Source organism: Sparassis crispa (assembly GCF_003851025.1).
Source record: "Sparassis crispa DNA, contig_000006F, whole genome shotgun sequence".
In the NCBI taxonomy this organism is placed as follows: Eukaryota; Fungi; Basidiomycota; class Agaricomycetes; order Polyporales; family Sparassidaceae; genus Sparassis; species Sparassis crispa.
Window position 1 is genome coordinate 467,183 of NW_020939753.1, and position 24,456 is coordinate 491,638.

The window sequence follows — 24,456 nt, forward strand, 5'->3', positions numbered from 1 at the left end:
TATTCATATTGCCCGGTTCTTCTCGCATTTGCCACGTGTATAGCCTGTCCTCAGGACGGTAATTTCGTCCTTCTACGAACCGTCACGAACCTTCATTACTCATGTCGACAAATGCAATGAGTGATAAGTACAACCGTGGAAGGTTTCTTGATATCTTGTCATCGTAGTGCACATGCACAGGCTTTACGGCGCATAACCAAGCTGGAGGGTATCTATAATTTACTCCATACATACAACCCCAGCATCATTACGCAAGCCTTGCCCTGCGCGTGAGTCCAACGCCTATACTACATCAGGTGTTTGCTAGGAAGGGAAAGCAGAGCTACGAGCGACAACATGTGGGTATCAGAATCCGGGAGTCACAGCACCGACTGTACTGAGTTTGTGCCGCGAAGGGCAATTGGTGAAGACAGCGCACGATATAACAGGATGAACGAATGACAAAAACAGTGTCAAAGAGGGGTCTAAAATGTCGATGCCCATGCCTCGAGGTCGAATGCTGCTGTCCTTGAGTGCTCTATCCATGGATGTTTCTGTGAAGCCTACTTAGCACCACAAAGCCGGGAGATGAAGATAGCTGCCCACGAGCAAGTCTTTCGGTGTCCGTCTCTGCTCTGGATCCTTCAAGAGACAACTGTCCACGAAATCCTCTGCCTCGCTAGGGAACCGGCCCTCCGGAGCCAGCTTCGGCGCGGGCTCGTTCACGATGTGCTGCAGCAATTCCAAAATGCTCATTGTCATTCCACCACCTTGTAAACTGACACCCTTGCTTTTGCGCTTCTTCTTCTTGTCCCGCTGCTCCCTTGTCATCAAGGGCCCCGGGCGACTTGGCGAGAGCGTGCCCTCAAAGTCGGACAAGTCAGAATCATCGGATGAAGAGTCGGCGAAGGGAAAACGTCCAAGGGCAAGTTCAATGAGGGATATGCCAAGCGACCAGACATCCGACTTAACAGTGTACTGCGCGCCCTGTATACGTTCAGGCTACAAGAGACTTAAGAGACATCACGCGAGCACGTAGGGGAATACATACACTCATATAGGTTGAGGTGCCTACGAAAGTATCTGCGATCGAGTTGATGAGCTCTCCGGACACGCCAAAGTCGCAAATCTTGATTTGCCCTTGCGAGTTAAACAGGATGTTGGACGGCTTGATATCTAGAACCTGTCAGAGCGTGCTTCTAGCACTTAACTCGAGTAGCATACCGCGATGAATGATACGATGGACATCATAGAGATACGTGAGGCCCTCCAGAACTGCAAGCGCAACCTTCCCCACCACTTCTATGTCAATCGGACCAATCTTCTTGTAGATCCCGTCAAGAGACCCCTTGTCCATGAATTCCATACAGATGCAGATGTTCGGGTCTGATATGAACGCGCCATAGAACGAGATGATATAATTGGAATTGCAGTCATGCATGATCTGCAGCTCGCGCAGTATCTGTTTCCTTACCGACGGCTTCGCGTCGATGAGGACGATCTGGATGTCAAGATGACGCGTAAACGGTCGGACGACTTGCGCATACTGCGCCTCAGCGGTATTCTCACCTTCTTCGCCATGATGGTTCCCGTAGGAACGTGTTCCACCTTCTTCACACTGCCTCCGTTACCCTGGCCGAGCTCCTGCATATCCTTCAAATCCTCATTCCGTAGGTCAGAGTACTTGGTCTCCGAGTTCATGTCCAGGTTCGCCAAGGTGGTCGAGAGAGTCGTATGATACGTCATGCGATTCCCAGAAGCCGTGGCCGGCGCAGAAGTCGAGCCGTTCTCCGTCACGACTACGCTCTCCGGGTCAGCATTCACTGCAGTGCTGACTTTAGTAGCTTTGAGAGTCATGGGGGGTGGTCGTTTCTTGCTACCTACTGCACCTCCTGGTGCAGGGGCAAGACGGATAGGCATAGGCTGGGGTTCCGGCGGAGGTTGGGACACATCGAGCTGTAACGCCTTGAAATTACGCTTCTTGCGGACAGGACCAGCGGGCGCAGACATTTCCAGCTAGAAACTGGAGAAACAGAGAATTATTCAGAACAAACGTAGATGAACAAGACTCTCGTCGTCGACTGCTGTAGGACGGGTACGCATAAACCAGTTCAGCGACGAAGGACGTGACGGATGCGGGGCAGGAAACGGCAGCCGTGTTTGGGCTACGACAATATTGGGGCCACGATGCCTGCAGATCTCCGAGATCCTTACCCGGCCGGCATTTCCGGCATGTCCCTCTTCATGTTTTTGGTCCCGTCATTTGCCCACCAACACTGAGGATAGTCCGTCCATTACGAAAAATCCTTCCTGCAAGATGTACAGTTCTATGATATTGTTGAAATCCTAAAAATACGCTTGTGCGATACTGAATCTAGTGTGTTGAACACCGTACCGAATCTTCAGGAAGATGAAGGCGAACGAATAGATACTACGCCAGATTAACGCGCCAAAACACAACGCAGGACTATGAAAGATCACTCTTCTCGCATCCAAGTTCAAACAGGAACTGCGATGATCTGCGGCAGCCAGCTCTGATGAGCCTGATGCACTTCCGCGATCGCGAAGCCCGTCTTCGAAAGGAGTTCTGCGAACTCGGGAACGGTACGCTCCATCGCATTGTGGTTGCTCAACATCTGAACCCCCAAAAAAGTTAAGATCGATCGCGAACGAGGGTGCGCGACCACATACATTGATGTCCTGCTTGTACGACAGAGAGTTGGCCGCACCCCAATTTGCCAGTAGCGGCTCAGGCGCAAGCGCCTCTGGGTCAGCCTTTCCAGTGTTCTGGCCTTCAATCGTCTGGTCGCGAGAGGCGAACAGCATGATGTTGTCGACGATGACGATGCGGGAGTCCTTGTTGTTTCCGATACAGTCGCGCACGCGCTGCAGGATCTGGATGCACTCGGCGTCGGGCCAGTTGTGCATGATCATACGCAGCAGGAAGACGGCGGCTTTGCCATTGCCGGCAGGCTGCGGGTTGAAAAAATCATGCGCTGCAGCATACCCACCATGTCACTACCTTTGACTGTGTGGGACTTCGACTGCGCGAACGTACCTTGGAACGAGATCCTACCTTGCGCATAAGCCTCGGGATGATTTACTTGCCAGAACTAGAGAGAAGGTGTGAATACATTGAGCGATAGAACAGTGGAAGATCAATGTACTTACGGCAGGTGCCTCGGCAACGACCCTCTCAGTATCCTGAACGATCAAATGGACTTGGGGACACGTTTGGACGATGGGAAGGGAGACAGAGCCGACGCCTCCGCCGCAGTCGATGACAATGCTTCCTTCGGGAAGGCTGGACCAGTTGAACCCTACAGGAGCGTTGTAAATTATTAGGCAGAAACGCCGAATGGTCTTTTAACTTTGCTTACCGTGCAAGATAGCGTCCGGAGGCGTCATGCTGTTGATGCCGTTCATGGCCATTCCGAAACGCTTCAAACGAGGGCGGTTCTCAGGCAGACTGAGCCATTCATACATCTTGAGGTGCTTGCCACCTTCCCAGGCGCGCGAGAACGGCGCATCGTAGGGCGAGAAGGAGTTTGTCGTCGCAGGATCTTTGAGGGTGTCGGCGATAAAAACAGAATTATGCATGGTCTCATCGGAGCTACGAAGAAACATCTCAATACGCTGCTGGACTTGAGAGAACAGAATTCCCGTGCAACATACAAGAGACCAACAAGAGCAGCAATACCAGTTGTGCCGTCGTACTTCTCTTCCGGATGCGCCTTCAGTTCGGCAAATGATTTGCCGGTGTCCATCACATACGATATGGTGTTGTTCGCGAATACATTGGGCGATACCTCGTCGAAGACGTGATGGGTCGCGAGTAAACGGAGTACACGCCCTGTAAAGCGTATGAGCACCGCGTGGATCCTTATTACGACGTGACTCACCAAGTTTCAAATGGTTGACGCCATTGTACGTCCCGATATCCTTCACGTGCAAGGCTTTCTTGGGGCCTTTACCTTTCTCTCGTAGGATCTCAGGGACATTCGTCTCGACAACAACCCTGAGCGAAGAGCTCAGCTGATGCTGAAAGGGCAAAATACTTAGAACAGTGAGTGCAAATTCGCCCAAGATAGCACGCACCGCGGTTGACAGGTCCATGAGATAGCGCTCAGGGGTCCTGGCAAGGGCAATGAGCTGCGAAGCTGCAGCAACGATCTGCAGGGATGGCTTGAGGAACTCAGACTTGGACGAAGAACTATCTGATGTCTTCAGCGAGCTCTGAAGCTCTTTGAGCTGAGCGACCGAGCTCGAGATGAGCGCTGTGAGCGATTCCAGCTGGGCAAAATCCATGGCGGAGAATCAGCAGTATTTCGATGTCTGCTGACGCAATAATGCAACAATCCAGTTTCAAAGATTGAGTGTAAGGCTCGTCAGCTTGACATAGGACCATAGATCGGAAGTGGACGCACAGTTGTTTCTAGACAAGGGCCTTCGGTATCCCTTGGGGAAGAACGGACCTAGAGTGTGAACGAGGACATCTGTCATTTTAAAGGATCGCAGGAACCCAATGGGTTAGACTCGCAAGCCTGAGAGAGTCTAGGACTCAGTCTTCCGATTGTCTTCTTCCAGCGCACATTCACGTAGCCACGGTACGCTTCTTCGTCGGATGCGCCATCTTCGTGCGAACTTCGGAAATTCCAAATACACGCTAAGCTCCCTTATGGGAATACACAGAATCAATGGTCGTGGAAGAGGGTTGCTTATCCGATTGTAACACTCGCCTAGGGATGTGATAAATGCTTAGGTGGACATTTCTTCCTGGCCAAGCATTTCTCTGAAGCAACGAGTCCCACGTCTATGCACTGCACACAAACACAGGCCCCGGGTTAGGGAGTGACATGGGTAACGTCTGCCCGGGTGTACCTGCGACCCGACCCACGTCACACCCGTGCGGGTGACCCGCACGGGTTCCGGGTGAGTACTTGAGTGGCTGAAAATAGGCATAACCTGCTGTGACACGAGCGCTCCTGCGAGCACACGGGCGCTAGTTGCTTGTGGGTCGCAGCGACCACCGCGAATGAAACGCTCACAATAAGGCGTCGTTGACACCCGCAGATCATCGTCTACTATTCCCTGCTGTAGTGAGATCACATTCGTCAGTTTCTTGGAGACTTGCCAGCTGCACGCCTGACCCACAGGTTATCCGCGGGTACCCGCGCTATACCTGCAGGTTAACCCGGGTTTAAATCAACGGGTACGGGTCGGGTACGGTCACAGACTCCACGTCGTGTTTACCTGCGAGTTTCACCCGGTCATAATCCGGGTTAACCTGTGTCACTCCCTACCCCGGGTCCGACTCAAGATGCACAGTGCAGTGGCAGAGAAGACCTTGTGAAGAAGGATTGTTGCGTCATTGGCCCAGGAATTCGTGCTAGGAGGTTCAGCGGGTTTGCGTTCATGATAGTGTAAAGCAGTCGGATCCCATGTGGGTATCCGAGTCTTACCTCTGATGGCGGGGGATGGGAACAAACAGACCATTTGCAATGATCAGATACGGATTTTCCCTCGATGCTCCCAAATTTCACGCGGTTCAGTGGACGAACGTGTCGAAAGAGAAAGTACAGCATTCTTTGGAAACGACAACAACAAATCGACTCTCACCGACTCTCACAAAGAGCTGTTGTCAGATGCAAAGATAACACCCGGTCGAAGTGATAGGCTGTGGATGCTGTGTCAAAGACTCCCTCCTTGAACAGACTGAACGCTCGCACGCCTCGATCATAGACATTTCATTATCAAGAGGAGCTATATTCCGGACCAGGTCCCAATCAGGAACGGGACTCATCAACTTAAGGGCTTGACATGTAAATTCGTGCAGGCTGTATTTTTTTGTAGACAGTTGTAGAGGATTATAGATCTTGAAGTCGAGGCGTCGGAGTTAGCCGAGGCGTTGAATACTGTACACACTGGGGGCAAAAGTGGATGTTCTGCCTTGGAAACATCCAAGGAACAGATTACGTTTTTGGACATGTCACATGTTCTGAACATGGTAAGGAACATCTAATGTCTCGCACAATGTTCCATTGGAGAGCATGCTGGAGACATGTTGCATGTACCATTCTGGAACATATAATATGTCTCACACAATGTCTCATTGGAGAATGTCCTGCAGACTTGCTGCATGTTTCATTCTGGAACATTTATCATTTTGCTACTATATTCTGGGCTTGTCTCTTGGTGCAATATGCTCTGTATAATAAGGATTTTCCATGGCCAAACACATTACATTTCTGGCTGCTGTTAATCTTCAGAACATTGTGAGAAGATGTTAAGTGCTCCTACTCCAAACATACAAGATGTCCTGGGCACCAAGAACATCTGCAGTACATGTATGATACATACTAAAATTTTACTAAAATTTTACATGTACTGCAAATGTTCTTGGTGCCCAGGACATCTTGTATGTTTGGAGTAGGAGCACTTAACATCTTCTCACAATGTTCTGAAGATTAACAGCAGCCAGAAATGTAATGTGTTTGGCCATGGAAAATCCTTATTATACAGAGCATATTGCACCAAGAGACAAGCCCAGAATATAGTAGCAAAATGATAAATGTTCCAGAATGAAACATGCAGCAAGTCTGCAGGACATTCTCCAATGAGACATTGTGTGAGACATATTATATGTTCCAGAATGGTACATGCAACATGTCTCCAGCATGCTCTCCAATGGAACATTGTGCGAGACATATTAGATGTTCCTTACCATGTTCAGAACATGTGACATGTCCAAAAACGTAATCTGTTCCTTGGATGTTCAGACACTGTTCCAAGGCAGAACATTCACTTTTGCCTCCAGTGACAGTGTATTTCGACCAACCACGCAACCCTGAACTGGGTCACACGTCACGTTTCCGAACTCAAGCCAAGGTCAGTTCACCGCTTTCCCACGCCTTCTGAACCATTTGTCATTAGTCACAGCGATCTGGCCGAACTGAGGGTCACGCGTCACAGTGCAGTTGGTCGAAATAGTACAGTACGCGCTCAACTGCGTAGATGGTCTTTTCGTCTTTACTCTACTCGCTGAAAACCTGCCTTCCGAATATACTCGGTTCGGTGCATTTCCCGCGACTTAAGGACCACCAAAGGCAAGGCTGAACAACCAATAAATCAGACGACAGGTAAGTTTTATGTACCTAGTTTCCAGTGAGCGTGACACAAACCTGAATAGGCAGAAATAAACATGTATTCCGCAGGTTCATGATTGGCCAAAGCCGATCACAGGCTTCACTGCCCGGGGCAAGAACAGCTCTCTTAGTAGCCGTAGGGATGTCATAACAGTTGTGAGTGTCATTATATGTTTACTCACAGCCATCTTCCCTACGCTGGTCAGCATTTTTTGCTTGAAGCGCGTTCTGGAGCTACGCACCATTGTCCCCACGGTTCCATGTACACTCACGCCGAGGCACGGTCGGTGTAAGCATTTCCCTCCACTGTACTTGATATTCGACTGATAGGCATTGCATGTATCTCTTGACACACCTGTGACGCGTCGGCCCGCGTGGTGCGCAAGAAACAATCTGTTCAAGTGGTGAACAGGTCATCTCCTACACGGTGCATGCCGATGCGCCAGTTTATGCATGGATGAACTTGGTGCTGACAGATTGGTCTTTCTTATGGATTTACTGATACACCTGGGGTGAACGGCGTGCGTGGTATGTGATGACGTGACGGCTGCTGTGGTCTACAGATCATCTTATACACCCTGTTTGCAGGCCAGTCAATCATGAATGTATGGAATTAACATTGAAAATTTTGTGTTTGTTTCGTCTGCAAGAATGGTTTACAGAGCTACCGGACAACCCTGGTTCAATTGTCGTTCCTCAGGATATCGGTGTCTCACTGAGCACAGTGCACAGTGGATTTTCGCACGAAGTGAGCACTTCGCTGGGCCGTACTGCATTTCTAGACCTGACTGATGCAAAACATGATAAGAGGATCTGTTGGAAGATGCCTACTAGGGGTGAGTTGTTAGAACTGCTGACTGGATTCTGATGTCTTCAAATTGTTCGGTATGCGACGTGGTGGTATTATGCTCGGGGGGTGTGCCCTCATCCGCTGTTGTCTGAGATGCAATATATCCTACGCTCGCACCACCGTACATGGTAGAGCGATCGATAAGAAATGAGATATATCATATCGATGACGTCTTGAATTGACCTAGAACGTGAGACCGTCCGGGTCGCACACAAGCCGGCGGCCTTCAACATAAAAAACGCCCATTCCACCGACGCTTCATTCTGTCCAACCAGTTTCCCCTTCAGCTTTATCTCACTACATTGTCGAAGGTATGCAACCCTCAAAGGAGCTAGAGCAGTTGTGCAAGCTGGGCATATCTGAGAAGACGGCCAAGTTTGCGCTGGAGGTACACCCAGCGGCTACCTCCGTTGTCGGGAGCTGATTTTTCACACAACATTTCGCAGAATAAAGGTGGAAATGTAGAACAAGCCGCTGACTTTGTGCGTCTTTTAAATTACAAACTTGCGGTTGCCTAGATCTCACGCGTTCGCTCGGCTGTGACGACGGCAATCTCCCCCGGACCTCATTTCGCATTCGTTTACGTGACTGTGGCTCTGCCGCGTCAATTCTGTTACTGACCATCCTCGCACAGGCTTTGTCCGGAGAAGCAGACAGGGCCGAGGTGAGCTACTCTCTTCCTCTCCCCTTTATCATCGCCTCGAAGTCGCAACCCCGGGACTGCCATGACCGACCCGCCTCGTAAGCGAGGATGGAGGGGCAAGCACAAAGCCACCTCGCCGCGAGAAGAGTTGACGAACGAGCAAGCACTGAATACTGGTCCATCGCCATTCAGACGATCCGATTCCTCGCAGTCCATCAGCTCGTTGCTGCTCACACGATCTATGACCCCATTAGTGTCATCCAGGCGTCTCTCCAATTCAGCAAGCACGCTGACCAAGGAGCTCGATTCACAGAATGCTCTCGAACGTACAACTTCCTCCACTTCCCTGCAAATGGGTTATCTCAAGCCCCCGGACAATTCGCGCAACACAGGATCCTTCACTAGGATGTCGTTGAGCTCTATGATGGGTGGTCTATCTTCTCTCTCGCTTAGTCGTGGAAGCAGCGATGAGAGAGGTCGTTCGGAGAAGACAGAGAAGGATAAGGCAAACTTTCGGTCGTCTTCCTTCTCTGGAGTGGCGGAAGACGAGCGATCCAGCTCTAGAGGACGCACCCGAAGTCAATCTCCTTTTCGTCTGCGGAGATTAAGCACACGTGAGCGCGAGACCTCCCCCACTGTAGAGGCTCTTTCGCAGTCCGACGTCGAGTCTGACGCGGAAGTGTCCCAAATCCGACCTCGCAACGCATTCAGTCTTTCGGCGCACGAGGACGAGGAATCCGGAGAGGAGAGCTCCGAGGAGAGCTCTGAGGAGTCGTGGAGCGATGACGATCAACTCGACCCGGTGACAGAGCGAAATACTGAAAGAAATTCACTCATACCGGCAGATGTTGGAGAGCATGATGTCGTAGACGTGCCTGATCCTTTGGGAGAAGGAGTCAACGTTGTCGTACCTCCGGAACCTTATTTCCCGTCCACTCTGAACACCGGTTCTCGCAATCCACGTCGTCGCAAATCCACTAGGACCCACGATGCGTTGCCCTTGGTCTCGTCGCGACCTGTATTTCAGCGAGATCGGTGTACCATCACACTCACGCATGGTGACCCCGCTCGTACTTTGGAGGAGACAGGGAGGCGTCCCAAGAGATATGTTCTCGCCAGCGATCTCAGTGATGAGAGTAGATATGCCTTAGAATGGGGTATTGGAACGGTCCTGAGAGATGGGGACGAGATGTATGTGCCCAATTATTCATCCCATCGCACGCCCACCTGACCTATATTCTTAGGCTCATTGTGACCATCATCGAGAACGACAGCAAGGGTAAGTGGGTTCAGGCCTACTTCATCTGGCTCTCGCTGACTGTTCTACTCTTTAGTTGATCCTCCCATTCCAAATCCAGCAGACCGAGCCACGAAGCTGCGAAGCCAGCAAGAGGTAGGTGGCATGTGATACTGGCCCTGCCGTTTAAACTCATCACCATGAACAGCGTCAAGCATTGGCATATATTCTCGTTCGCCAGGCCACTAGTCTTCTTCAGCGTACACACTTGCAGGTCACTATATCATGTCAAGCGTGGCATGCCAAGAATGCACGACACATGCTGCTCGGTACCCTCGCGTCTACCATTATATTTGACCCGTCTCATGTATATACAGATGTCGTCGATTTTGTCGAGCCCACGATGCTCATTGTTGGTTCACGCGGTTTGGGTAATTTGAAAGGGTGAACCCTGCTGCTATTGTCTTTCATCTGCCATCCAATTTTAACACCCGTCATTCCTAGGATTCTGCTCGGTTCGACCTCCCATTACCTCGTCCAGGTGAGATTTTCTCCTCAGACCTAGATCAACTTGGTGACGTTCTATCCTTTCCTGTAGAGATGCTCTGTCCCAGTCATGGTTCGTTCCTTCAATTTCAAGTAGTCGTTGTGGAATATTAAACGCTGAGCCCTCAGGTTGCGCGCCGTCGTCTCAGACGGCCTCCTCGACGATCCGCTCATCTTGCTCCCCATCGTGCTCGTGTCTCTCTCGCTCAAGCGGCAGGTGTTGACAGGGTCGCCGCAAAGGTGGACCAGGACGTTGCTGTCATGCGTGACCAGATGGAAAGGGAGGAGAAGGATGATACAATCAATGTGCCTGACATCGAGGAGGATCCTGATACCGAAGTCGAGGGTGAGCACCCACTAGGGACCAAAGTTGCTGGGTAATTGGCTGGCGTTTATCTCTTTGGTGATGCGAAGTAAGGTGAGTCTGCCAAATCTACGATCGGAACCCGCCTTTGAGTAATGTGTTATTGAAGTTGCGAAATGGACGTAATGGTAGTTGCAAGCATGTGGGTGTGGATGTTACATTAGTACATGTACAGTATTCTACTTTTATTCTTCCTATTATCGAGAATGCAGTCAAGCGGCGCAGAGGTCTTGCAAGGCCTGGGCGAACATCCGTGAACGAAGTGCTGCTAAACAGACCGGTAACGAAGACAGCTGTTTGAGCCTTGACTCGACATTGATTCCGCCACCACGACGTTTCGTAAAGTTCTTAAGGTTTGCGGCATAGCGTACACTATGAGGGTTCCCTCTCTGCTGGGTTTTCGGACCGTGGCATTATAGCACTGAGGATGCCCGCAAGGTCTTGTGCTGAAGGCTCTTTGAAGCTTGCAGAAGCGCGTTCGGCACGTCGGGCTGCACCCACCTTGGCACGAGCCGCCGTCTGGAAGACAGCGGCGCGGGCTTGCGCCGCCTTTTCGAAGGTCTCCTCGGTTACCCCGTCCCCGTGCTCCACTACGTCGTTGATGTTCAAGCCAAACCTGTACATGTGCAGCTGCCGGTTGTACGCGGCCTGCCGGTTGGCGAGGATGCGGTCCGCCCCGAGCGACGACTTCGCGATGGAGTAGCTGACGTGCCCTGGGAGAAGTTTGAGGCAAGAAACCACAAGGAGAGAACGAGGCGGAGCGTACACTCCTGATCAACCGAGTCGACAGCCTTCACACCAGAGACTTGTTCGGTTCCCACGTAGTTCCACAGCTTGATGTCTAGCTGCAGAATGGGCTTGTCCTCTCCGTGCAGCCATTCCAGGGGTTCAATCCACACGTTCATGAATTTCCCAAATTCCCGCGTCTCAAACGTACAGCGTACGTCCTGCAGGAATGTATTAAAGAAATGAGCAGTGGTCGGCCCTCAAGGTCAAAGAACATGCCTGCTCCTGGAGATACGTGGTAATTTCGGAAAATATCGCTTGCATAAGACCTATGCATCGTGTGAATACGCGAGGACCAGCTTTTGAGTCACCATAAAGTCGCATGTCCATCTCCTCTAGAGGTATGTATTGAAATCCAAAGATTTGATCTGTGTTATGGAAAGCGACAAAGACGCCGTCCATATTTCCGATACGAGCTTGAAAACTTCGAGAGATATCAGCATCTCACTCCTCAGCAGACAATGAAACGTGCCTGTATTTCAAGAAGGCGGAGCGGATGAGATCATAGTACTCCTTCTCGAAACTCTCCACCGGACCATGAACAGACTTTATCCGGTAGTCGACGTGGTCCTATGCAAGGGTTAAACAATCGGTTAGAGGGAGAAGAGATCTGCCTGATGCGCTCCAACCTGATAATTCCACACGTCAAGTCGGATTGGCATAGCAGCGCGAGTTTTGATGTCGAACACACCCGTACCGGGGAGAGAGCTGTGATGACAATCCAGCTGTGCACGCATCACGAATTTGCCGCACTGCAGATAATCGTGGAATCAGTAAAACTCAGAAGTCATGAGCGATGGTTCTCACTTTCGCATAGCGATACGCCTCTTTCTCCGGGACGACATTCATGTCTTCTGTCGGCGGGCGGTCTAGCAGATTCTGCACCCTATCCCATGACGTAGTGAAGACTTTCTCCATCATGATTCCCTAGACTCAAGGGATCAGCGAATTCACCATAAATCGCTATCATTGCTAACCAGTTTCGAGAGGATCGACTCCTTCATGACATCTAGATGAGAAACATCGGAGTCAACGGAGTAAACGCCATCCCGATACCTCAGGACCACAGAGACAGGCATCCGCTGTCCTGGAGTGAACGTGCGAGGCTGGAGGGAATATCAGAATAATATCATCTTACAAATTTACCGAAACAGGTACTGACTTCTCGTCGAAATGCGCTGGTGAGATTGTGCAGGTCGACCAACTTGTCGTCGGATAGTAAGAAGTATATATGGCTGAGCACTCCAGTGAGCGAAGAGGTCGAACCAACGAAGGTGCATCCTTCTTTCTTTGCGAGTTGCCACAGATCCTGATGCACATGTGAAAATTAGAGGGAGGGCAACGACGGAGTAACGAAACCGCACTTCATCCTTGGAACTGGTTACGAAACCAGTCAGACGATCAAATGCAAACGTGTCCACTTTGGGGATCTTCTTGAGTTTGGGATGAAAGTTATACACTGATGATCTTGGATCTTGTAACCAGGTGACTCCAGAACTAGGCACGAATACATGAGCTGGGATGGAATACAGCGGGACAGTGGACTGACTTGAACAAAACGCGATTCAAACCATGCTTTAACGTCGAAATGGGTCGTGTTCTGGTTGGCGGAGTTAAATCTATCAACCGTTGCGTCAAATAAACCAGTGACACTGCATTTCAAGCCAAACTCACCTGTGAGGACAATCTGATCTGAATTAGATATTACGCCCCCAACGCGGCGTTTGTACCAAGGTAATCTGTATCTGCGAGATGCTTCCACAGGCTGCCTGGGAGCGTTCATGTGCTGTATTTGCTTAAGGAAATCGAGGCTTTGACGGACATTAGACTCGTTGATATTGCTGGTATCCTCGAGCGTTATCCGTTCTAGAAGCCGGCTGCTGAGAGATAGTTCATGGAGCGCAGCATCGAGATCGTGAGGTGGAATTTCCCTGGTCTTCGGTGAGCTCTCAGGGACGTCGCTACTGTGGACCAGCGTACTGCCAGGCACCGCTGAGGAGGCACTACTAGTGGATGCCTCATTTGACGCAAGCGAAAATGGGTCTGCGCCTGCCTTTCCAAACAAATTCGCGAACAATTCAGAGCGAGACGGAAACAACGGAGGTGGTGGGCCGGACGACTCTGCCACCGGATCTGTCAGAGATGAAGTGCTGGCATTCGCATGGTTCGAGTGTAAGGTCTCCGGTCTATCATTTCGAGACTCTGTATTCTCTGGCTTGGGAGCAGTGCTGCTGGAGAAACGACCACGGGAAGGACACCGGTGTCTGCGAGCAAGACGACCCAGGACTCTTGAGGAGACATCAGATGAGAGAGGCATGAAAAATAGCCCCGGAGCTCAACAAAAAAATCTATGAAAGCAATAAGAGCAAGGTTCAAATCGTCGAAGTGGCAGAGAGAGACTCGGAAGACCGACCGTGACCGCGCTGGAAGAATATCTGGCTCGGCGCTTAGAGACTGTCCTCTGCTCCACTGCCGGAATTTGTGGTATCTACATGGTCTCCTTCTTCTCATCCTTCCTGCAATGGTTCAGCGGGTGTGTATCGCATATCTTCCATGTTTACATGCGTTGTGACATCTCTCCCGCAGTCTGTTCTTCTCCAAAACCGCTGAAATCTCTATTGTAGGGCTGCAGGCGAGCTCACACACTTGACAACATATGTTCCCTCTGACGTACCTCACCGCAGGCCTCAGGAAAGACTTCTTTTGTGAATGTCATAGGATCTGGTCAAGTGTGTAATGTTTTGCGAGGCTGGACGCCCCTCTCACACTTCCCCTCATAGTGGAGTGAAGACGTCGTGCCCACGGTTGCGTTCAACTTCAGAAAGGTCCGCAGAGGGAATGTTACACTGAAGATCTGGGACGTTGCTGGCCAGCCCAGGTATAGGTCTATATGGGAGCGCTATTGCAATGGTGTAGACGCTGTCGTGTGAGCCCTTCATTCGAAGTTAGTCGTACTGAATTTAACATGTGCATCCAGGTTCGTAGTGGATTCTATGGATGTGTGTCCATCTTTCAGTTTGTGTCGTTACCTACCGACAACGTTTCGATTCCTGCAGAGGGAGAAGTTTGACACTGCCCGGTTTGAGCTCCACCAGCTTCTTGCGCAGCCAAGTCTAGCCGGTATACCGTTACTCGTCGTAGGTTGTGAATAATTTAGCCTACGTCCTTGGAACTTACCCTTGTTGTACAGCTCGGTAATAAGAACGATCTGGAAGGACATGCGCCCGTGAGTGAGTTGATCAAAGCACTGTAGGCATAGTTCGATTTGTCCTGCTCGTGTCTTGACAACATCATATTGAAATACAGGCAACTGGATAAAATTCATAACAGACCAGTTTCGGTACGTGCACCTTTAAAATGAGCTCTTGAGGATGATATCTGACGTCAGATCCTGCAGTGCTATTCAGTAAGTCATTTTATGCCACGTTCCCTCTCGTCATTCACAAGTGCTGCTCAGTGTTCAATGAAGAGCCAACACAATCTGTGGGTATTCTCCCTATGGCATGGAAAGCCTAAACTGAGTTGCCTTCAGAGACGTTGTCCTCCAGTGGCTCGCCAGGTGCAGCCACTAACATATCTATACCACACTTTTATGCGGGACATTGTATCTCAGGACGGAATTGTATTGTACCCCACATACTGATTTCAATTACTCAATAAAAAGACCGAAGCTTCACACGCGTCCGTCTAAAGAGCCAGCTTTCAGTCAGTATCCATCCTATCGTTGCCCTCCCGCCCCCCTTCCGTCCTCGCTTGCTCCTGGATGGCCCGCAAGAACGGTTCGATGCCCATCCCGGCTTCTTCTGGCAACCCTAAGCCCCTCACCAAACCGCCGAGAAGCCCCGTCCGTAGCGCCTGGTCGAAGTTCCGCACTGCCGCCCGGAACTGGGGCGACGCGATGATTTGCTGCAGAGCTGCCTGCGACGGCGGTGTCGGCAAATCCGCGGGCAGATGGGGAAAGAGTGCTGGGATGAGCTCGGGGTGTGAGGTGAAAAGCGGGGTCAGCGTTGCCGGGGTGAGGATGTCCGTGAGGGAAAGGTCTAGAGAATGGGGACAAGCATTACACCAGCTGAGCTTGGACGGATGGCACCTACCTGGCTGTGGAGGAGCAGGGGCAGTGGCAGAGGTGTTCATGGATGCAACGATGGACTGTATCTGTGCCAGTTGCTCAGGGGTCGGTTGGAAACCAGCAGCACCCGGTGACCTGTCATATATCATCTCATTGTCGGCGCTACAGGCAAGGGCACATCCGAGACGACCTACGAGGTACCGGGTTGAGAAGGGCCCGCTGCTGCTGCTGCAGTGGAGGTCGACGCCTGAGAGTTTTCGGCGGGATTATACCCGGGTGCCCACCAGATAGGGATGGTCTGCGGGTCGGTCAGTAGTCGGTTGACATTGCTCACAAACTCGGTGTCTCGGCTGGGATCTGCATTCTGTGGTGCAAGATGAGCACTGTCCGCAGGAACACAGAGAAGGGAGATGAAGCACCTGCATCCAAAACTGCAACGCATAAAGTTAAGTGCATAGAATATATAACGGTGTCGAGGACGTACGAAATGTCTCTGGTTGGACGAAGCAAACTTCAATACATATGTCCGACCCCAAGCCGACTGTTCCACCTTAACGAACGACGCGTCGGTCGGAAATAAAATCAGATCCTACGAGCAAGATAAGTCCTTCAGAAGCACACATGGAACACGTGAATGTATCACGCACCTCCTCCACCTCATTACTAGTTCTGTTCTTCCAAATAAAATGCAGCAGCCCGTCGTCTCCGTTCTGCAAGATGATGGCGCCCTTGGTCGAATCAGCATCGACGAGGTTAGTGCCCTCGCGCCGGAATGCGCGACCAGCCTTGAACGCGATGCGGGGTTCAGCCATGAAGGACCGAAGTGTGCTCGTCGTGTTGAGATAGAACTCGCGGACGCGTCACCACGAATGGTTCGTGTCACGCGTCGAGTATAAAAGTATCTCTCATAGCTGCTGACTCAGCTGGTATGTCCGGGTAACTTAGCAAGTTACTTGGAACCTACAGCAAACCTACAGTATCTCGAGCTCCTCCGGACAGCCCCACAGAACTTTGTTTAGAAGCTGTATAGCCACCGCCTCAACTCAAACGACGCGACTAATAATTTAGTCTAGGTACTCAGGTAAATCTACGTGGCCGGGTGCGTCCAAGTCCCAATCGCTCACAAGTGCAGACATGGATACGTTGCCGCCAGAGCTGATCATCAGCATACTGGAGTGGGCTTACTATGATGCTGGTGCTCTGGCACAGCCGATGGCTGAGCACATAAGTCAGACTTCTACCAAGTCTTCTGACATTACTCTGAAGACACCAGACCTTAGAACTCTCAAGGCGTGTTCTCTCGTGTCACCCTCATGGAGAGAGCCGTCGCAGCAATTACTCTTCCGTTCTGTCCAGTTTGGACACGGCGACTTTGGACAGGCGATCGAAAGCTTCTACTACGCGACTGACCCGTCGACCGGGCGCGGCCGCAGGCTGGGCAGCTTCGTGCGCACTGTCGACATGCTGGTGGGGCACCTGAACGTTCCTCATCACACCGTCAGGGGTTTTCCCATGGTGCTGTCGCGATGCAGCCGACTCTACGAAGTCGTTATCCGTGTCTCCGGAATCCACGAGTTTGACGAGGAGACGATGAGCGAGCTCCGGTGTCTTGCCAATGGTCGATCCGCGATCCACATACAGGCGCTGAGCATCCTACTGTGCGGTATCCAATCTCCCATTCTCTTCCAACTCCTCGGTGTATGGCCTACTGTGCGATTCCTCAGGATAGGCACGGAGCTCAATGCTACTCCCCCTGCCCGTTCTTCCAATCTTAAGCTCTACGAACTTATCCTGCATCGCAATCCGTCTCCTGAAATTGCGCGCTGGCTGTTGTCCAATCCGGAGACAGACCTGCAGATCGCCGAGTTCCGAGACGTCCCGGGGCCTAAGTGGGACGACCTGCTCGCGGAGCACGGGGCGCGTCTCCGCTCGCTTCGTCTGACTCGGTACAGCGCGCATGCACAGGCCGTTCTCAGGCACTGTCCCAACCTGGAGGAAGCTGTGTTCTACCAAGTGTCGCCCTTCCCCCAGCTAGTCGGGCTTCCATCGTCGCTCGAGCATCTGGGTTTCCGCAACCCTGTATGGAGCTCCAGCCCGTCGCTTCGCTCCATCATCTCCGTCATCGACACCCTTCCTAGACTACGCATTGTGACTTGCGATGCTGCCACGGAGACACATCCGGATTTTGCCCTGCTGCAGAGGAAATGCGAGAAGAGAGGCATTGAACTGTGTACTGACGCGCTGCCCGTGTGGACGGTAAGAGCCCCTCGGTTGTACAGTCTGTTGACCCTGGATCTGACAAATTTTCTGCAGAGAGAAGATCCTGTACCTGTTCGCCACTTTCCGAGACGCAAATCGGTTTCGAATTTTGCGTTCATGAACTGACTTCCGTAGTGTACGGGAGAATTTAGAGACTTCGCTGTGTGTTTGTCCAAGTTCGAGAGGCAATAGATTATGATGTGTTATGTCCGATATTTGCAATGCAGAGGCATCAGCGCCGCTTTGCCATCTGCATTGTGAGATTATCAATGTACATCTGCAGAGTCTCGTTTTCCGACGCGAGCTTGTCAACGTCTCTCTGGACACTCTTCACTTTTGTGAGCAGGGCTACATGTTGATTATTCAGCGTAGTAAACGTATCAGAAAAGAAGCCAATCGACGTATGGTTGATGGGACGAACCTCGAAGATCATCCTGGGATGCGACGAGTTCTCTGCGGACGAGTTTGTTCAGCTACGTAGAAGAAAGGTGCAAAAACTAGAGCATGAGCGTACTTGACGAGCTGCTCCTTCCTGATAGCATCTCTTATAAGCTCGTCTGTAGAGGGAGTAGGAGGGGCGCCCCAGCGTGGACTGGTGTCGTCGAGAGCATTGTATCCCAGCATCAATGACATGAAGGGCAGATACAAGGCACTTTAGCGCCCATTAAGGCTGTCCACGACCGCGTGACCCAACGCGTCGCGTTCGTGTCACGCGTTACACGTAGTCACTCCTGATTCGCGACGACCAGTTTGACAATGGCCAGTCTCGAAAAGCTTGCTATCCGGGGCATTCGCTCCTTCGACGACAAACAGATCTCCGTCATTGAGTTCTTCACTCCCGTCACCGTCATTGTCGGCCACAATGGAAGCGGCAAGACCACCATCATCGAGTGTCTCAAATACGCCACCACCGGGGACCAGCCACCCAACACTCGCGGCGGCGCCTTCGTGCATGATCCTAAGATGGCGAATGAGAAGGAGGTAAAGGCGCAGGTTAAGCTCAGGTTCACTGCTGCGAACGACAACAGTATGCTCGTTGTACGCAACCTGTCTGTCACCTTGAAGAAAAACGGCGCAATGACGATGAAGACTCTCGAGAGCATCCTCGCGCTGGCGGATTCGAGTGGCTCAAAGGTGCGTCGCGCTGTACTTATACTTTAGCGTTGCTGACCTGGGTGTAGCGCGGGGTGATCTCCACCAAATGTGCAGAGATGGACGCTGAGATCCCTCATTTACTCGGAGTGTCAAAAGCGGTGCTCGAGAACGTCATATTCTGTCATCAGGAAGATTCATACTGGCCTCTTTCCGAGCCCTCAGCCTTGAAGAAGAAGTTCGATGATATCTTCGAAGCAACAAAGTGAGTGTCAAATTTCACGCATCAAAATTGCCACCAACAGCATTTGGCAGATACACCAAAGCCCTCGACTCCATCAAGGCGCTTCGGAAGGACCGCGTCGCCGACCTGAAGGCTGAGAAGGAGCGCCTAGAGGCCTTGTCTCGGGAGAAGCAGCACGCAGACAAGATCAAGAGCCGCGTCTCTGACATGACAGGCACGATATCTGCCAAGCAAATGGAGTACGACGAGCTCAAAAAGCAGTATGAGTACCTCGTCAAGGCCAATGCCAAATTTTACGAGTCCGCGACCAAGTTTCGCGAGATATACGTGAAGATCGACAATCTCAACGAGAAGAAGGCGCATTACCAGGAGGAGCTCGCCAGCGCACGGGAGAACCTTCAGGAGCTGAGCGGTAACTCTTATTGTGTGCCGTTCTCCAGTGCCGACGATTGATATTGGACTTCGAAGGTACCGATGAAGAGTTGGCCGATCGTCTGCAGAACTTCGACGAGAACGTCGCCAAGCAAAGACAGAGGTGCAGAGTGCAAAATCAGAAGTTGCAGGACGTAAATGATGAACTGGCTGCAGCGAGAAAGGCGCACGTCGACTTAATGAATGAGCAAGGCCGCCTGGAGAGCGATGAGAAGGCAAGGAGGTTCCTTTAAAAAGATCATAGTATTTGCTTTCGCTGACGGGACTTCAGACACAAGAACAGCGTATAGCGGACCGCGAATCTTCCATCAGAGACATCAGTGCCAAGTACCAGATCAAGGGCTTCGATCACTCCCCTCTTTCGCGAGAGCAGATTCAGGACTTTATTGTGAAGCTAGGCGACCTGCGGCGCCGGCAACATTCCGAGACCAACAGACTTCAGGTAGGATTCACGAACTTTCCGGTGACTCTGCACCCTGACACTCAGCGAAACTCTAGGGCGAGAACAAGGCCAAAAACGATGAGTACAACGAGAAATCGAGACATTTGCACACAGAGCTTCAGGGCTTCAAGCAACAGAAGCTCTCCATCCGGGACCGTGTGGTATGTCTCTTTGTAGTAGCTGTTGCTCGGTTCAGCTGGTAACCCACCCTTGGACCCTTGGGTTAAATAGGCAAACCACCAGAGCAACATCACTCGCACACAGGATGAGGTGGACCGAGCGCAGGTGTTGGACTCTGAGCTGCACGCGCTCCGGGCAGACATGGAGGAGAAAGAGCACCGCATCGAAAGTATCAAAGCCGATTTGCGTGCAGGCAAGTACGAGGAGCGCCTAGCGGAAGTTACCGCGAAGGGACGCAATCTGGATACGAAGCGGGAAGAGTTGAATATCGAACTCGGAGCCCTCAGTCGGCAGTCAGATGCAAGGGCGCGTCTGAATCTTACGCGGACAGAACTGAAGAATAGGACGAGTGAGTTGAAGAATCTGTGAGTCTATGCGTTGTCACCGGGTGTTCCTGACACTTATGTTCCCGCAATAAGGCTTGAGTTTAATAATCCGAAGTTCCGTAAGCTAGTCGGATTGGATGCGCAGCCGGACTCCATGGAGCGAGACTTGGAACGAGTTGTCGGGTACGTTGAGTTTTCCCCTCACATTAACGTTCTAACTAACCGCTGTCTTAAGTGAGAAAGAACGGGAGCATATCGACCTTGAGAAAGAATCAAATATCGCCAGCAAGAACCTGCAAGCAGCGGAGTCGAACTTATCGAATCTCAAGTCTCAAGTCAAATCGAGACTAAACGAGATTAAAGGTGAGTCCCATCCTCACCATTCGATGTCCACCTCCGATGTAGCGGCTCACCCCGTCGTCTTCACAGTGCTTGACAAGAAGCTGAAAGATGGGCTCAGCGAAGGAGATGCGAACAACGTGGGTGATGCTATCAGTGACGCGAATAAGGAGATCAGCACGCGCAACGAGTACGTTACTTGCCTGCAAATGGACGATATCCGCTTACGAATGGAGTTTCTATAGGGAGCTTGGTAAATCTGCGGGAGCGCACGAGTTGTACAAGCGACTCCTGCAAGTCGGCAAGACGAAGAAATGCTGCCCCCTATGTACGCGCAGTATGAACGACCAAGAGATTGTGGTGTACGACAGATCCGTTAGTACGCCAACTGCTGATACTCGTTTGCACCCTGACGCCTCGGATACAGGTCAAAGACAGCATCAAGAAATCCTCCCCTGAGGCTGTCAGAGAGATCGAAGGAGAGCTCCGGGACTGGGAGATCGAACTGAAGCGGCTGCAAGAACTCGCTGTCCTCGCTGCTTCGCGCGATAAAGTGGAGACGTCCGACGTGCCCACGTTGGAGCGAGACATCCAGGCGCAGGGAGACGCGATATCTGCCTTGACGGAGAAGGCGGAGGAGGTTAGGCCGCTTATTTGCTTCTACTGCTAGTATAATCACCATCGTGACACTAATCCGCTTCCCTTTGTTTTTGTCTTTAGGCACTCAGGAAGCTGGATGAGGTAAAGAAGGAACTCAAGGAGATGTCGGCGATGAGGCAGCCCGCCGCTAATGTGACGAGGACGCATAAGGAGATCGAACATCTGACTGGCGAGATCAAGAACATCGAGTCCGACCTTGCGGTCGCTGGTTCTACCAAGAACATCGAGGACGTTCAGGCTGAGTTGGATGTTTTGGGGAACGACATGTACGTGCTGCGATCTCGGGCGATGCACAGCGCTTACGTCTGATTCAGCCGTAACACTGAACGCGAGAAGCAGAATTTGCAGGGGGAGAGGGAGCGCCTGACGAATGCTCTCCGCACGTTCGAGAAGGATCACAGCAATATGCGCCTTCGCGAGGGCGAGCTGAAGTCGGATTTGCGCGACAAGGAGCATCTCAAATCTCGGATTGAGGAGATGAGGAAAGAGATGACTTCTGCGAACGAGCAACTTCAGGTACGGATCACTCATGTCAACCCATAAGTTCACACCTACAGAAGTCCAACAGGAACTCGACACCAAGATCTCTGAAGCTCAGGTACCGATCGAGCGGCTTGAACACGAGTATCGCATCACCGAGCGGGAGCTCAGTGCAAAAATAGCTGAAGCCCAGCAGTATTCGCAGGATCTGAACGTAGAATCCGACAAACTGGAAGATGCCAACAAAGGTATTGAACGGTAAGGCACTCGGTCTTCACAGCAATGGTACATATTGATATTTCTGCAGGTATGTGCGGGAGAGACGCGGTCGTCGGCTGAAAGAGTGCAATGAAGAGATTGAACAGCACGAGGCTGATATTAAGGAGCTCGGTATGAAGCTCGAGAAAACCCGTGAGGAGATCCACAAAATGGAGCAGGAGATCAACGAAAGCGGCATGGCGATGGCTAACCTGCGTGAGAACATCCGAGTCCGCAAGCTCGTCAAAGATATCGCTGCCGCACAAGCGGAGATAGATTCATACGACCTGGAGGAAGCGGCAAGAGCCAAACGCATATTTGAAGAGAAATATCAGGTCGAGAAGCAGAAGGAGACTGACGTGCAAAGCCGGGTGCGTAATTGACGTCCAAGATTCCTCCATCTTCTAATGTATCTCCGTGCAGTTTGCCCACATCGGTGGTGAGATAAATGCGCTCCAAGCTCAACTGGAAACGCTGCAAGACGATCAACATGAGTTCCAGGACATCAATAAGAAGTACCAAGATCAACTGATTAAGGTCAAGGTAAATCAGTAGTCTCTATGTACAATGATGTTCGTTTTCAACTTGCCTAGATGTCCGATATGGCCAACAACGATCTGGAGAAGTATGCAAAAGCCCTCGACAAGTAAGCACTGCTCGTCGTTTTGTCCAACTTCGTTCTGAAGGTGGTACCAGCGCTATCATGAAGTATCACTCGCTCAAGATGGCGGAAGTGAACGACACGATGCGGCATCTGTGGAATAAAACCTATCAGGGCACTGGTACGGCGTTCTGTTCGACCCGCCTTGTTCATTTGCCCTAATTGCAACCCAGATATCGACGGTATCAAGATCAGCGCAGACAACGAAGGCGGCGCCACGAAACGAACCTACAACTATCGTGTAAGTAATCCTGCGGGAAGATTCCTTGATACTCAACCCATGTCACCACCCCTAGGTTGTCATGACCAAGGACAACGTGGAGATGGACATGCGAGGCCGGTGCTCCGCTGGGCAGAAGATGCTAGCGTCCATCATCATTCGTCTTGCTCTCGCAGACTCATTCGGGCAGAATTGCGGTATCCTCGCCCTCGACGAGCCGACCAATGCGCTCGACACGGAGAATATCGACGCCCTCGCCTCCAGTCTCGTAGAGTAAGTCTCGTGGCGTGTTTAATTTCCTTCGACTACTGATGCTGTATTCGTCAACAGTATCATCAATGAGCGCAAAGGTAACGCCAACTTCCAACTCATCATCATCACACACGATGAGAACTTCCTTCGCAAACTGGGCCAAAGTAATGTCATGGATTATTACTGGTATGTCGTGTGGTATCTTCACTGTAAATCTCATTCTCAACGGTATCTCCAGGCGGGTCACACGAGACGGGAGACAGAAATCCATCATTGAACGTCACAGATTTGGTTGATCCCGACACTCGCCCGCCGTGCTCTCATACATCGCAACTCTACGGACTATTGCATAATGTTACTCACTGGCTGTTAGCATAGAATCATTTATCGTCACTCTGATATGTTGTCTTCATCGTGAATTGGACCTGAGTCAAGCCCTCCCATGAACATCCACAGTCCAAAGTTCAACGTAAGGTCTTCTTGTAGTCCTACCACCGTTACTAGGGTTAGGGTTAGCAGAATGCAGGGGCCAAAAAAAAAGGCCTGCCCAGCCCGAGGGCCGAAGCAGGACAGGAAAATATTGAGACGGTGCATGAGCCGGAGCCCATACAAACCGCAGGTTCCCCCTGAGGACATGGTCGCCGTGCTTTGAGAGGCCCCTACTGCCCACAGACCCGGTTACGTGAAGGGGCTTGTGCCATCAAGGTAAGTATGAGGTGTTACAACACGTACGCCTCCGTCTTATAGGGTGCAAGGTGCGCACGGACCATGCACATTGTTTGTTCCCTCCAAAGAGTGCGACGCGGTCACGCTCAGCGGCTCTCGCAGACACGCTCACAGTCAAGGTGAAGGGATAGCCTAAGACGACGAAAGCAATATAGCCAATACCAATGTACAACGAGCGTTACTTTTCTACCCCGAGTACCGTACCATCAGTCCTCTTCGTCCCAGTTGCCCGCTTGCTGCGGTATCTTGGGCCCGCCGGCAGGTTT

At 51.4% G+C, this 24,456-nt stretch overlaps 9 protein-coding genes across 9 annotated transcripts; 4 read left to right on the plus strand and 5 right to left on the minus strand.

Annotated features, from left to right (window-relative positions):
• Positions 1–464: 464 nt before the first annotated feature.
• SCP_0701750 (Dual specificity protein kinase FUZ7) lies at positions 465–1,989 on the minus strand (the record flags this gene model as incomplete). The annotated part of the gene is made up of 5 exons (XM_027760102.1): positions 465–533; positions 586–981; positions 1,031–1,155; positions 1,204–1,480; positions 1,549–1,989. The coding sequence occupies 5 exons, from the start codon at positions 1,987–1,989 to the stop codon at positions 465–467; spliced, it is 1,308 nt and encodes a 435-aa protein (XP_027615903.1).
• Positions 1,990–2,477: 488 nt separating this feature from the next.
• On the minus strand, positions 2,478–4,287 carry SCP_0701760 (4-O-methyltransferase 1; the record flags this gene model as incomplete). Its single annotated transcript, XM_027760103.1, has 8 exons — positions 2,478–2,615; positions 2,671–2,975; positions 3,038–3,092; positions 3,151–3,299; positions 3,360–3,592; positions 3,655–3,832; positions 3,882–4,020; positions 4,078–4,287. The coding sequence occupies 8 exons, from the start codon at positions 4,285–4,287 to the stop codon at positions 2,478–2,480; spliced, it is 1,407 nt and encodes a 468-aa protein (XP_027615904.1).
• Positions 4,288–8,287: 4,000 nt separating this feature from the next.
• SCP_0701770 (hypothetical protein) lies at positions 8,288–10,781 on the plus strand (the record flags this gene model as incomplete). Its single annotated transcript, XM_027760104.1, has 11 exons — positions 8,288–8,362; positions 8,421–8,456; positions 8,609–8,638; positions 8,931–9,808; positions 9,862–9,896; positions 9,952–10,010; positions 10,063–10,183; positions 10,232–10,298; positions 10,359–10,395; positions 10,453–10,473; positions 10,530–10,781. The coding sequence occupies 11 exons, from the start codon at positions 8,288–8,290 to the stop codon at positions 10,779–10,781; spliced, it is 1,611 nt and encodes a 536-aa protein (XP_027615905.1).
• A 355-nt stretch (positions 10,782–11,136) lies between these two features.
• Positions 11,137–13,867, minus strand: SCP_0701780 (Pet127-domain-containing protein; the record flags this gene model as incomplete). Its single annotated transcript, XM_027760105.1, has 11 exons — positions 11,137–11,477; positions 11,531–11,711; positions 11,770–11,974; positions 12,023–12,120; positions 12,180–12,302; positions 12,358–12,477; positions 12,528–12,656; positions 12,713–12,859; positions 12,915–13,047; positions 13,100–13,169; positions 13,225–13,867. The coding sequence occupies 11 exons, from the start codon at positions 13,865–13,867 to the stop codon at positions 11,137–11,139; spliced, it is 2,190 nt and encodes a 729-aa protein (XP_027615906.1).
• A 175-nt stretch (positions 13,868–14,042) lies between these two features.
• SCP_0701790 (ADP-ribosylation factor 6) lies at positions 14,043–15,122 on the plus strand (the record flags this gene model as incomplete). The annotated part of the gene is made up of 11 exons (XM_027760106.1): positions 14,043–14,083; positions 14,137–14,182; positions 14,235–14,279; positions 14,331–14,476; positions 14,528–14,549; positions 14,607–14,687; positions 14,741–14,799; positions 14,857–14,890; positions 14,948–14,956; positions 15,008–15,033; positions 15,083–15,122. The coding sequence occupies 11 exons, from the start codon at positions 14,043–14,045 to the stop codon at positions 15,120–15,122; spliced, it is 549 nt and encodes a 182-aa protein (XP_027615907.1).
• Positions 15,123–15,252: 130 nt separating this feature from the next.
• SCP_0701800 (Uncharacterized protein) lies at positions 15,253–16,431 on the minus strand (the record flags this gene model as incomplete). Its single annotated transcript, XM_027760107.1, has 6 exons — positions 15,253–15,590; positions 15,645–15,754; positions 15,814–15,983; positions 16,039–16,050; positions 16,104–16,208; positions 16,267–16,431. The coding sequence occupies 6 exons, from the start codon at positions 16,429–16,431 to the stop codon at positions 15,253–15,255; spliced, it is 900 nt and encodes a 299-aa protein (XP_027615908.1).
• A 322-nt stretch (positions 16,432–16,753) lies between these two features.
• Positions 16,754–18,004, plus strand: SCP_0701810 (hypothetical protein; the record flags this gene model as incomplete). Its single annotated transcript, XM_027760108.1, has 3 exons — positions 16,754–16,847; positions 16,893–17,875; positions 17,933–18,004. The coding sequence occupies 3 exons, from the start codon at positions 16,754–16,756 to the stop codon at positions 18,002–18,004; spliced, it is 1,149 nt and encodes a 382-aa protein (XP_027615909.1).
• A 106-nt stretch (positions 18,005–18,110) lies between these two features.
• SCP_0701820 (hypothetical protein) lies at positions 18,111–18,511 on the minus strand (the record flags this gene model as incomplete). Its single annotated transcript, XM_027760109.1, has 3 exons — positions 18,111–18,226; positions 18,300–18,331; positions 18,393–18,511. 3 exons carry the CDS (start codon positions 18,509–18,511, stop codon positions 18,111–18,113), a joined length of 267 nt encoding a protein of 88 aa, XP_027615910.1.
• Positions 18,512–18,634: 123 nt separating this feature from the next.
• Positions 18,635–23,760, plus strand: SCP_0701830 (DNA repair protein; the record flags this gene model as incomplete). The annotated part of the gene is made up of 23 exons (XM_027760110.1): positions 18,635–19,012; positions 19,060–19,235; positions 19,286–19,626; positions 19,683–19,861; positions 19,918–20,088; positions 20,145–20,249; positions 20,320–20,633; positions 20,688–20,777; positions 20,830–20,957; positions 21,024–21,123; positions 21,179–21,308; positions 21,361–21,573; positions 21,654–21,859; positions 21,908–22,109; positions 22,162–22,331; positions 22,381–22,702; positions 22,755–22,874; positions 22,925–22,977; positions 23,028–23,113; positions 23,166–23,233; positions 23,289–23,485; positions 23,543–23,650; positions 23,703–23,760. 23 exons carry the CDS (start codon positions 18,635–18,637, stop codon positions 23,758–23,760), a joined length of 3,915 nt encoding a protein of 1,304 aa, XP_027615911.1.
• Positions 23,761–24,456: the final 696 nt, after the last annotated feature.